Genomic DNA, 12,882 nt, shown 5'->3' with positions numbered 1-12,882 from the left:
GGTACCTCTAGTTACGAACGGGATCTGTTCCGGAGGCCCGGCCATATCCCAAAAACTTCGTAACCAGAGGCGCCTTTCTGAGCATGCGCCGTAACCCAGATTCGGCCGTAACCCGAAGATTCCGTAACCTGGAGGTTACGCAACACGAGGTACCACTGTATCTTATACAGACTAAAACCAATAAATCAACAGAAATGAAGAGGAGGAGGAGGGAGGAGAAGTTATACCCAAATTAAAATAACTGCCACCCCCAACTAAACATTTAACCAACCCCAACCCAACTCAAACAAAACAAAGGAACAAAAATACCCAGAACCGCCTATCTCTGCATGAGTTTAGTGTTGGCCTTAATTGGAAAGAAGGAAGCTCAAAGGAACAACTCATGCAGCCCCATAGGCTAATGGATTAATTCTGTTGCATATGGCACCTTGTGCAGAATTACACCCCTTCCCAGAAAAAGCTGCCTGGAAGGGAGCCTGGTCAAGGCAGGGACACAGTGGTCAATCTCTTCCACAGGTTCTCCCTTGGGGCTCAGGTAGGTTATTTCTCCCTCGGTGTAAGCAGTTCTTCCGTGGCGTAATAGTAGTTCTCCAACACAGCATTTGGGGAATACTGCCCTGCACACACCTCTATTTCCCCTGAAGGAGAGGTGGCCAAACGCCCTTGCTTACCTTTTCATCTTCAGGTACAGGTATTTTCTGATCAAAGTAGGTGGTAAATTCATCTGTAGAGTCGGAAAGGTGAGATGGTAGTGTGGTGTTGCAAATGGTGCTCACGCCGTCCCCCGAGGAATCTTCTGCAAATCGATAATGGAAATTTTGATAAGCAGAGTGTAGCTTAAAGGAGAAAAATTCACTGCCAACCTTCACGTCAAGTGAAGTCAAAGACACGGTGCCTGTCAAATGTTTCTGGACCAGTTTCCATCAGTGCCAGGCACCATGGGCAATCATCAGAGATGGGAAGAGGCTTGTCGTCCAAGAGCACCTGGAGGAAAGTTTATTGGCTACCTCAGTTTTACACAAGATTGTATGCTATGGCACTCTCTCTGTGTCTGGCTTAGAAGATTGGGGGGGGGTGTCAAAGGACTATCCTCTAGAGACCTGATTTTGCTGGACCTCTCAGCCCTCATGTCCAAAGGTAGTGACTACAGTAGACAGAAGGGACGCGGGTGGCGCTGTGGGTTAAACCACAGAGCCTAGGGCTTGCTGATCAGAAGGTCGGCGGTTTAAAATCCCTGTGACGGGGTGAGCTCCCGTTGCTCGGTCCCTGCTCCTGCCAACCTAGCAGTTCGAAAGCACATCAAAGTGCAAGTAGATAAATATGTACCGCTCCGGTGGGAAGGTAAATGGTGTTTTCGTGCGCTGCTCTGGCTCGCCAGAAGCGGCTTAGTCATGCTGGGCACATGCTGTACGCCAGCTCCCTCGGCCAATAAAGTGAGATGAGCGCCGCAACCCCAGAGTCAATCACGACTGGACCTAATGGTCAGGGGTCCCTTTACCTTTACCTTACAGTAGACAGAATGACTGTAGACAGAGATAAAGCAAACATGGTAAATTGCTTTGCATATTAGAAACTTAATTCATGCACACTGACATTGTCTTCATTATCACAGGCCCATTTTCTTAAAAGGGGGAAAGAAAATTAACGTTAAAATCTGATGCCCACTGACCTGGGATTACAGAAGCAAGTCCCACTGAATTCAGAGTAGTCATGTTTAGGATCTCACTGTCTGCCAGTCAGGTTACATAGAATTTTAGGAACTGCATGAGGTCATCTGTCCCTCAACAATGAAGCCATGGTTAATCGCTCTTAAAACTATCCATATTTTGCATGCATTTAGTCTGTGTATGTGCCCTGTCATTTGCAAGAAGAAACTTATTCTCCTGTTTCAGAGTTGCAAGGTTGTTTCTGGGGTACAAAGATGAAATTTGGTACAATCACTCTAAAACCCTGACTGCAAGAAAAGTTATTTTAAGAAGCATCTCCCTCAAAACGCATGATATGATGTCTTCCTCATTAGTGGCCGGCTGTTGCTGAAGAAAAAAACAAGCCAAGCCCCACAAATTTAAGAATGGAAGGATGCAAGAGAGCACACTTCACACAATTCAACAATTCTGTCAATGGCAAAAGGAACAGGCAGAAGATAAGAGAGCATTTACAGTGTTGTCTAATAATCTACACACAACATATACAAATAATAAGAATAGTACCAACAACTTGCACACAGTTAACTCATGCATCTTCAGATTTACATACATAGCGAAAAATTAAAAATGGGGCAGAGAAGGGTGGGGTTTCAGAAAATATGACCTTAGGAATCCCACCCGCCATTGAACCCAATGGATTTTGACTTTACAGAATTTATGTTTTAGGTGCAATTTCCAGGACGTAACCCCCAAGTAAGTTGCAGGCCTACTGCAATACTTTCCCAGAACACAATTTGATGGTTTCAACATGTTGGGCCCCTGCAATCGGGTTGGGTGGGGAGTCAACAGGCAGGGATCCAGTTTAGCTGTGCAGCCTATATATGACTGGCTTCTAGCAGAGACCACAGGGCTGCCCTTTGATGGAGGTGAAGAGGTACCTTCCTTCTTGGGGACATGTCTTCTCCTACCTGCACTTGCAGGTCCTGCCAAGCCCAGAGCCCAAGAAGCTGACCAGCTGCTCCTTCCTTACAGCCAGATCGATTCCAGTCCTTCCCTTGTTACCAATACCTTTCTAGAATGAGAAGCCATTTCCTCCTGTTTTCCAAACCAGATGATCATTTGCTCTTTCCCTTCAACATAACTTGTTGTTGTTGCTGTTTAGTCATTTAGTCGTGTCCGACTCTTCGTGACCCCATGGACCAGAGCACGCCAGGCACTCCTGTCTTCCACTGCCTCCCACAGTTTGGTCAGGCTCATGTTTGTAGCTTCAAGAACAACATAACTACTAGCTGGCAAAGCATCTCTCTTCCTCCATCATCTTCCCTCTTCCTTCCTTCTCCTTATCAGTCTGTTTAGATTGTAAGCCCGTAAAGGTAAAGGTAAAGGTACCCCTGCCCGTATGGGCCAGTCGTGTCCGACTCTAGGGTTGTGCGCCCATCTCACACTTAAGAGGCCGGGGGCCAGCGCTGTCCGGAGACACTTCCGGGTCACGTGGCCAGTGTGACGAAGCTGCTCTGGTGAGCCAGCACCAGCGCAGCACACGGAAACGCCGTTTACCTTCCCCCTATAAAGCGGTACCTATTTATCTACTTGCACTTAGGTGTGCTTTCAAACTGCTAGGTTGGCAGGAGCAGGAACCGAGCAACAGGAGCTCACCCCGCCGCGGGGATTCGAACCGCCGACCATGCGATCGGCAAGTCCTAGGCACTGAGGTTTTACCCACAACGCCACCCACGTACCAGTGTAAGCTCATAGGCAGGTTTGAATGCTATGTACTGTAAGCATCCTATTCTTTGGCGCTCAAGAAATCCCAGCAAAAGTCTGTTATTACTGACATGCTTCTTTTTTTTTTTTTTGCTCTAGACATAAAAACATATCCTTCATTTGAAGTCCAAGCTCGTTCTGCTCATTGACTGAAGTGCAGAGGCTCCATTCTGCACATACCAAATTTCTATAAAGTATTCAAGTATTCCTTATCTTGATGGAATGGCTTTTGCCTTGTGAGTTTCCCAAAGGCATTTGAGAGGTCACAGGAGGCTAGATTAGACAGACCCTTTGGGTCCAGTCCAAGAAGGGCTGAAAATAATGTTCACCCTTTAACACATCTTGCAGCTTTATTCCAGATCAAAATGTGGGTAACGCACAGAATTCAGGTGCAAAGCACAACTTCTTTTTTTTCAACCATAGGGAAGTTGTGGATTAAACTGACTCTCCCATCAGCAAACAAGAATTGCATCAAAGAGTGCTACGTAGACACAGATCTACGGAAGGCATCTAACAAGGGTTTTCCCCAAAACAGCCCTCCACTCTCTGCAAAAGGGAAAAGTTACAAGACACTGGAAAAAGTTTTACATCAAGTCCTGAAATGTTATTCTACCCCCTCCCACTTGCCCCAATGCTCCGGTTCTACTCACTCTTATACTCTAATTTGTATTCCCCACGTGGCATTTTGCTTCTGCTTCCAGGGACCAAGAAAGCTGAGCTCCACTTATACCAGCCTCCTTGGAAGCATAGAAGAGACGAATATATAGTCGAGAAACAGGAGGATGCACATAACACACGGTTTTCTGTTGCAGCTGTGAAGTCAGTTTCTCCTCCTACACCTCTGCCTTCCCCGCCTCCCAAATTAAAGAGGCGATGCCACTCAGCAGATCTGTTGACATGGTGGCTTTAAAGCAACAGTTGTGTAATGAAAACCACCATTGCAGGAAGAATTCCACCCCCAGATGAGCCAAACTCACCTTGCCTAGCTAGTTAAACAAAGACGAGAAAGTGTAAGGAACATGATGTAGCACACAGATGCAGCCTGTTGTCGACTTCCCTGAAGTTGCGTACTGAAAAACTGGCCACTTGACAAAAAGCGTAAGCTGTCGCAAGGCCTTGGCAGAGAGAAAGAATCTGGAATGTCCTCTTTGAAATGGTGTGTAAGGCTGCCTGGCAAATATAGGTCAGCAAAAGGAGAGAAGTTCTGTTTTAGGGGCATGCTAAATGATTTCGGTCTTTACAGGGTTGCTTGCTTCAGTCTTGCACAGGGCTTTCTAGTCAGAAGGGGAATTTCAACCTGGTGCCTGGGGATTTCACTAGATCAGGGGTCTGCAACCCGCGGCTCCGGAGCCACATGTGGCTCTTTTACACCTTTGCCGCGGCTCCGGGGCGGATACTAGCGAGGGGAGGAGGCGCATTGTGCGCCCCGACACTCCCCACTGTGGCGGGCGCTGTACTGGCTGTGACGTCGCATGGGGGTGGTGCGTGCGTTAGTCACGCACCGTCCCGACGTCACCTTCCCGCCCACCAGCTACATTGTAAGGGGCATGTACACTGGTCACTGCATTGAAAGGGGGCATGTACGCTGGTCACTGTTTTGAAGGGGAGTGAAGAACACACACACACACAAAAAAGGTAACTTGTTAATTTAACATTTACTTCTATGAGGAGGAGTAATTCTGAGGGGTCAAAGAAATAATAAAAAAGTGACAAAAAGTTATTTTTATAATGACGAGTTTTGCGGCTCCCAGGTTTTTTTTCTTCGGAAACGGGTCCAAGTGGCTCTTTCTGTCTTAAAGGTTGCAGACCCCTGCACTAGATGATGGTGAATTTTTTGCTTTGTTCTTTTGGGAGCAGAAAGCTGTCATTTAACCCACAGGTTTCACTGTTTACCCAAATATTTGGCCATGACAAAAATGGTGTCAAAACTCCACACTCCTAGAAAATAACACTACTGTCATGTCAAAATCAGACACCATCAAAGTGGCATATTATTTTTTTAGCTTCTGATCTGCCCATAGCATCACAGATATGGAAGATAACTGGACAGGCCATCTAGTTCAACCTCTGGCCAATGCAGGAGACTTTCTGCAATGGTAAGGAGTTGGAGTATGATGCTATCAACAGGTAAGCTACTAGAACTCTTAAGGTAGCCTTTTATCAACACATGGGGAAGAAGGTAGAGAAGCCTTTAGGGAAATCCACAGTCCGCATGCAGAATTCTCCAGTTTTAGCCAAATCATCCCCACCCAAAGCCTCCTAAAAACAGTTGCCATGATGGTCAACCATGATCAGATTATCCCTCTCTGGTCCTTTGAAATTCAAGCAGTGATTCAGCTGATCTAATCATTACTCAGCTAATGTTCCATTGCTAGTTTGGACATTTTCAAGACTAGGCAATTTAAAGAGAAGAAAATGTAGACATTACTGCAGAATTTCCAAATACCACACCTAACAAGGAACATGAAAAGCATATAGAGATATTTTCCATTGGTGGTTTCAGAGAGTTGTGGGCGCACCTTTCCTATAAAACGGCGAAGACCTGGGGAGATTTGATTTCCTTCTTCAGGTCTGAAAAAGCCTAAAGACTGCTTGCAAAAATCAAGGATTGTTCCATAGAAGCTGAGTATTTCAAGAGTTCTGAAAAACCACTCCGTGGAGGAAAGTCACCTTGTGTTTTCTTGGCTCTTCTCTCCCGAGGAAATATTGTTTAAAAGCCTGCTTCTGCGGACTGATAAAACTGCTGAACAAGACACCAGTTTGCTATTCAGTAGTGACGTGCAATTGAATTACACACATTTAAAATACGTTGATTTTTATAGCTTTGACCACATCTAGTAAAATCAACATATTTAACAGCACAAAACCAGCGAGTCATTATTTCAAGAATATTGGCCAAGAATCGTCCTTACCTATGCATACCACTGAGCAACATTTTAACTGGAGCATTCAGAACTGTAACTGGCATTTGGTCATCGTTTATATCATGGTTTTAAGAAGACAGAGAAAGAGAGGTTTGTTCATGAGCTACTCAATTTCCTCTACGCCAGGGAATGGGAACCTGTGTTATGTATAAACAGTTATGTTACATTCCTTAAATCCCATCAGAAAATTGGCTCTTAGAAAATTCAGTTATCCAGCCAGAGGCTAAAAGTAATGGGTTAACTGAGTCGGTTTCAGCTCAGACGGACACGAGCGTTTTCTTTTAGAAAAACTGCATGCCCAGCCCCAAAAGAAAATAACTCGTGGATAGTTGGAGCAATTTCCCCATTACTGGCAAATTCTACCTTTACAGTAGACTCCTATGCACGGGTGGCGCTGTGGGTTAAACCACAGATCCTAGGACCTGCCAATTAGAAGGTCGGCGGTTCGAATCCCCACGACGGGATGCGCTCCCGTTGCTCGGTCCCTGCTCCTGCCAACCTAGCAGTTCGAAAGCACGTCAAGTGCAAGTAGATAAATAGGTACTGCTCCAGCGGGAAGGTAAACGGCGTTTCTGTGCGCTGCTCTGGTTCGCCAGAAGCGGCTTAGGCATGCTGACCACATGACCCGGAAGCTGTACGCCGGCTCCCTCGGCCAATAAAGCGAGATGAGCGCCGCAACCCCAGAGTCGGTCATGACTGGACCCTTTACCTTTGCACATTTACTCAACAGTAAACCCTATTCCATTACACGGGGCTCGCTTCCATGTATAGCGGACCTGCCATTTACGCGAGGGTTCGGTTCTAAGGGGTCTGAGCACAAAGGCAAAATTTTGCAAAGGCAGGGACCCCCGGAACTACCCTCTGCGAGGTGGAAGGCTGCTTACTGGTGCCTGGGAAAGTTGTAGGGGGCCCTGAGAGCTTCCCAGGGTCCTCCGTAACCTTCCTAGAGGTGCATTTAAGCGAGGAGGTGCCTTTCTTACTGGCCTCTGGGATGCCTGGGAAGGTGGCACGAGGGCTCTGGGACGCTGCTCTGTTAACTGCCTTTGGGACGGCAATGAGAAGGCTCTGGCAGCGTTCCAGAGCCATCACACCTCCTTCCCAAAGCCCGTCCCTTCGCTTACTGGGCTTTGAGAATTAAAAGGAGAGCAGAGAATGGCGGGTTTCCCGGCTCTCAGTTTATTTACTTATTTCACACACACCCCACCCCGCGCAAGGTTGCGATGGTGTGAGTAAAACGAGCTCAAGTTGTGGGATCGCTGCATGTAAACAGAGGACTGCAGCAGTAGAGATGGCCCACAATCCACGATTCACGCATGACTCATTTCTGCCTGACAGGAAAGCAGGAAAGGAAGACGCTCGATGTGGTGACCAAAATCAAGCCAATGCCAGTAAAGGTTAATGCTGAAGTTTCTGGGGTATAACTTTCTTTTACAGAATTCTCTCTGCAAGTCAGGAGCCGCACGCAGAACAGTTACACCAGTGTTGGCCTTTGCATGGAAAAGTAAAGTTTCCCTTCCCTTCCCTTCCCTTCCCTTCCCTTCCCGTGCCAACAGGCATCTGATAAGACGCAGCCCTTTTTAAAAATTGAAATATTTATTACATTTTTCACCTCAGGAAGAAAGCGATGTAAGTTTAGGCTAAACAGTCACCTCTCTAAACCAATGTATGCAAAATGTTGTATGTTTATATGTTTTATATGTGCATTTTATATTTGACTTGACTTTGTAATGTTTTCTTTTGAAATGTTTAAGGTTTTTTGTTAACTTCGTGTTGAATATGTATTTTGTAGTAGACCTCCTTTGTAATGTTTTATTTTGAAATCTTTAAGATAATATTTTAGTTTCCTGTTAACTATGTTGCTTTGACTGTATATTTTATATTTGACTTTTTAAGAAATGTTTGATTTTGGATTGTTGTATTGTTTCAATATGATGTAAACCGCTTTGAGATTTTTCTTAAAAATATAAAGCGGTATAGAAATGAAATGAAATAATAATAATAATAATAATAAGCAGGCTAACAAACACATATGCTTTCAACTTGGCAAATCCACCAAGACTGTTAGAATTAAAAAAAGCATTAACGGGCAATCTATAAATAACTTCCAAAGAGAAAGGGCCCACGAGTTACAGTACTGCATGAAATTTTCTTGCCTAGAAGGCAGTGGCTGGAACTATTCATGGAAGAGCCGTAGCTCAGAAGCAAAATGCTCACTTTGCGAGCCGAATGTTCCAGTTTCAATCCATTCAATCTTCATGCTGATGACAATTTTTTATCCTCGCTTTTGACACCTAATATGTGCATTTTTAGGACACCTCCCACCCAAGGTTTTTGCAACTGCATGTTGTTTTTAACATTGCATTTTAATTGCTGCAACCTGACCTGGGACCTTAGGGTGAAGGGAGAGTCATAAATTGGAAATTATTATTATTATTATTATTATTATTATTAATAATAATAATAATAATAATAATAATAATAATAATATACAGACAATTGGTCTGACTTGGAAAAATGCATTGTCTTATGTTCCTATGAAAGTGATGTAGATTTGTGAAAAAGATCTCAAGACTGAAGCTATTCAGGAAGCAGAGTGCTAAGCTATGTCCACATCTGGTGAAAGGGGCTCAGTGGAATTATTTCTCTTTCAGAGGGCCTGGAGGCAACAGAGGGTTTTGGAAGGTATTTTTTGGATTTCATGATCACAGGGATCTGGAGCCCATTAAAGCCAAAGTTGTTAGCTGCACGGAGGGTCTACGTTTACAAAAGATAAAAGTCATCTCAGAGGTCCATCTGGTTTGACCTTCCCCAACACCACTGAAATTCAGACAGAACCAACCTCTTAAAGGGCCTTGAGAACATAGACCTATATAGCAGTGTTTTCTAGCTGCACAAGCCCATAGGCGTAATTCAAGACAAACTAAAAAGCGTCCATTACAATGACTGGGAGGTGGTGATAACGTGAATATAGAGCCCGTATAAAATTATCTTGTGCAACACTGCTGGGTGGATTTAACAAGCTGGCAGTTAAAGGATTTCCTAGAATGTGTCTCCCAGTTCCACAGTTTGCTTACAGTTCTCTTGGACAAATGATCTTCAGTCGCAGAGGCTTGCTCCCATTTCTTATCCAGTCCTAAAAGCAGGGATGGGGGCAAAGAAAATGGGACCTTCCAGATCAGGGTTGGTTATCCACTATTGCATTGTTATGAGGTTGGGAGGGAAGACTCAGCCCCACACACTGTGCCCCTGTCCAAAACATCTGTTTCTGCATGTGTGGAGTGGAACGTATAAGAGAATGACTATCACCACCGTGATATATTTTTATGATGCAGCGGTACATAACAATTTTAATAAAGAAATAAGATCAAGCTTGCCAAACCAGTTCCTTTGTCTAGCTTTGGATGACTAGTTAAGTACCGCGATTTACAAATCCAAAGAAGTTGCTATAGAAGCAAATTGGTGGGCATTTGCCCTCACCACCGCTTGGCTGGTAGGTAGAACGGCAAAAGCCAGAGTTGGTGGGTGAGTTGAAAAGCTGGATGCTAGAAGAGGCAAAGACAGAAACCTGTTTGCTCTGTGCTGGAAACCTAATGAAGGAGTAAGATCTGCTGTGAGCCTCTCCATCCTATATGCACAGGTTGTATATATGCGTAAATAAAATAATATACCTTAAAGACATCACAGTCTTCACAGACCTTCATTTCAAGGAAACCATACAAACTGAACCAGACCCTGCGATCATCACCTGGGGCCCTTCTTCATGTGCCTCCTCCACGAGAGGTCCAGAGGGTGGCAACATGAGAAGGGGCTTTTTCTGTGGTGGCTCCTCGCTTGTAGGAGGCTCTCCACAGGGAGACTCACCTGGCCCCTTCATTGCATATCTTTAGTCACTAGGCAAAAACAGTACGTTTCCGAGCACAATTCAAAGTGTTGGTGCTGACCTTTAAAGCCCTAAACGGCCTCGGCCCAGTATACCTGAAGGAGCGTCTCCATCCCCATCGTTCTACCCGGACACTGAGGTCCAGCACCGAGGGCCTTCTGGCGGTTCCCTCACTGCGAGAAGCCAAGTTACAGGGAACCAGGCAGAGGGCCTTCTCGGTAGTGGCGCCTTCCCTGTGGAACACCCTCCCACCAGATGTCAAAGAGAACAACAACTACCAGGCTTTTAGAAGACACCTGAAGGCAGCCCTGTTTCGGGAAGCTTTTAATGTTTGATGTATTATAGTATTTTAATATTCTTTTGGAAGCTGCCCAGAGTGGCTGGGGAAACCCAGCCAGATGGGCGGGGTATAAATAATAAATTAATAATAATAATAATAATAATGATAATAATAATACTAATAATTATTATTCCTCCTCCTCTCCCAGGCCTTTGGCTAATTTAACAATCATCCGCCTTTTAAACTGCCGGTGTTTGTGTGTGTGTATTTTTATTACTAAGGTATGTACCGTATTTTTCGCTCTATAAGGCACACCAGACCACAAGACGCACCTAGTTTTTGGAGGAGGAAAACAAGAAAAAAATATTCTGAATCTCAGAAGCCAGAACAGCAAGAGGGATCGCTGCGCAGTGAAAGCAGCAATCCCTCTTGCTGTTCTGGCTTCTGGGATAGCTGCGCAGCCTGCATTCACTCCATAAGATGCACACACATTTCCCCTTAGTTTTTAGAAGGGAAAAAGTGGGTCTTATACACCAAAAATACGGTTTTTTGTGTTTTTATACTGTAAACTGCCCTGTGATCCTCGGATGAAGGACAGCATAGAAATTTAATAATGATGCTTTCTTTAAAAACCCAAACACTGTCCTGAATTAACATCTTGCACTGGCACATAAGACAGAGAAAACAGTAGACATTCAATTAAAGACAGGATTTTTAAAAGATTCTGTCCGTTGGGTCTGAAAAGTTTTATCAAGTTCCTTACAACAACAACGAATGAAATAGCAAATTTACCATATAATGCTTCCCGCTCCTTCCCCGGTGTCATGGTGGGAGATTTCTCTGTAGAGCCAGGCTCCTTAGAAGAGGTCACATTCACTAGGAGAGAGCACAAAGAAGTAAAAATCATTAGTGCATGGGGTGCCCGAAGTTTAACGAGACTCTGCAACAGTCCGAGTCTGTTCTTTTCACCTTTTCCAGGGAAGATGGGGCTGGAGATGCAAATGTAAGAGAACACATCGATCTGTGATGATGGAAGGAAAGATGGTGGAGAAGTGGAGAACACATGGAACCACACAGCCAGAGTGTGGTTCATGTCCTTTTGAGCGCAGCATTTACAGTGGAGGATGTGGGTGAATTGACAAGATGGTTGAGAAGGTCTAAAAAAGACAGTGTTGCTGCATTCAAGATGCATGGACCTTAAACAGCTCAGGAGCACAATACCTCAAGGACCACCTCTTTCCATATGAACCTACGCAGATCCTGAGATCATCTTCTGAGGCCCTCTGCTTCATGTGCCTCCTCCTTGAGAGGTGCGGAGGGTGGCACCACGAAAACAGGGCCTTCTCTGCTGTGGCTCCCCGTCTGTGGAATGCTCTCCCCAGGGAAGTTCGCCTGGCGCCTTCATTAAACACCTTTCAGTGCCAGGCAAAAGCGTTCCTCTTTAACCAGGCCTTTGGCTGACCTAATCAACATCCTATACCCTTTTAAAATTGGGATCTTTTCTGTTATTCAGTTGTTGTTTTCATTCTGATTATATACGTTGTGATCTTTTCTGTGGACTGCCCTGAGACCTCCAGGTATAAGGCGGTATATAAACTCAATAAAAAATAATAATAAAATGCTGCACCCCCAGCGAATCAGCTTGTGGAGACGCCAAAGCATCATCTAGCTCAGTAAATCCATGTTGAAGAGACAATAAAGCAGGGTTTCCCAGACCACCATTGAGCCCAACCCAAATGCCTTGTAAATTTCTATTCCACCCCAGGTCTTTATTCACAGTCCCATCAATCACAGGTAGTCACTTCCAACCAGTGCTGTAAAGGATGTAAGAGCCCAATTCTGCATCACGTGGATGGACCTGTCAATACGACAGACCTCATCCACTCATAAAACGATACAACCAGAAGGCAGGTATGAATATGAAGAGCAGGTAATTCCTCAAGGAACATTTTCCTTATTTTATAGTTAGTGTCTTGACTCACTTGCTTGATTCGTTTGGAACCAGGGATCATTTTTTGTTTGATGCATTTGGGATGTTTTTCATGCATTTATTTTTCCTCTTGGTTTTAATGTATCTACGTAGGGTTTTCTATCTGTCTGTCTGTCTGTTTGTTTGTAAGTCGCTTTGGGCTGCCCTGGGCAAGATAAAGCAACTAACAAATTAAACAAACGATCTACCAAGCAACTCCAACCAAAAGTCTAGTGTTGCTAGAATTTACACTTTTCAACTCCACTTTTCAACCTGTGGAGTATTTTTATTTCAATACTACATTCAATACTACATTTCGATACTGCATTGAGAAGTGCCATTTCTTGATCTTGACTGACAGGTGCCCAGTAGGAGACACAAAAAAGAGGAGAATGTGGCTGCAAGCAAAGGGTGGTTAA

General features: G+C 44.6%; 1 protein-coding gene across 5 annotated transcripts in view; it reads right to left on the bottom strand.

Moving 5' to 3' along the window:
• SLC11A2 (solute carrier family 11 member 2) overlaps positions 1-12,882 on the bottom strand; it is an 80,827-nt gene that overhangs the window by 43,621 nt on the left and 24,324 nt on the right. For 4 of the 5 annotated variants that reach the window (XM_082205746.1, XM_082205750.1, XM_082205748.1 and 1 more), the window contains 2 exons: positions 11,287-11,370; positions 672-796 (listed from right to left, as the gene is read on the bottom strand). In XM_082205746.1, the coding sequence (XP_082061872.1) occupies positions 672-796; positions 11,287-11,370 (209 nt within the window). Of the gene's footprint in view, positions 1-671; positions 797-4,060; positions 4,240-11,286; positions 11,371-12,882 lie in introns of those variants that run through there. The other variant, XM_082205749.1, reaches the window with a different exon arrangement.

This window comes from Podarcis vaucheri, assembly GCF_965113315.1.
Source record: "Podarcis vaucheri genome assembly, chromosome: 2".
Classification (NCBI taxonomy): domain Eukaryota; kingdom Metazoa; phylum Chordata; class Lepidosauria; order Squamata; family Lacertidae; genus Podarcis; species Podarcis vaucheri.
Note: the sequence above shows the minus strand (reverse complement) of the source record. Positions and strands in the feature narration are given on the sequence as shown.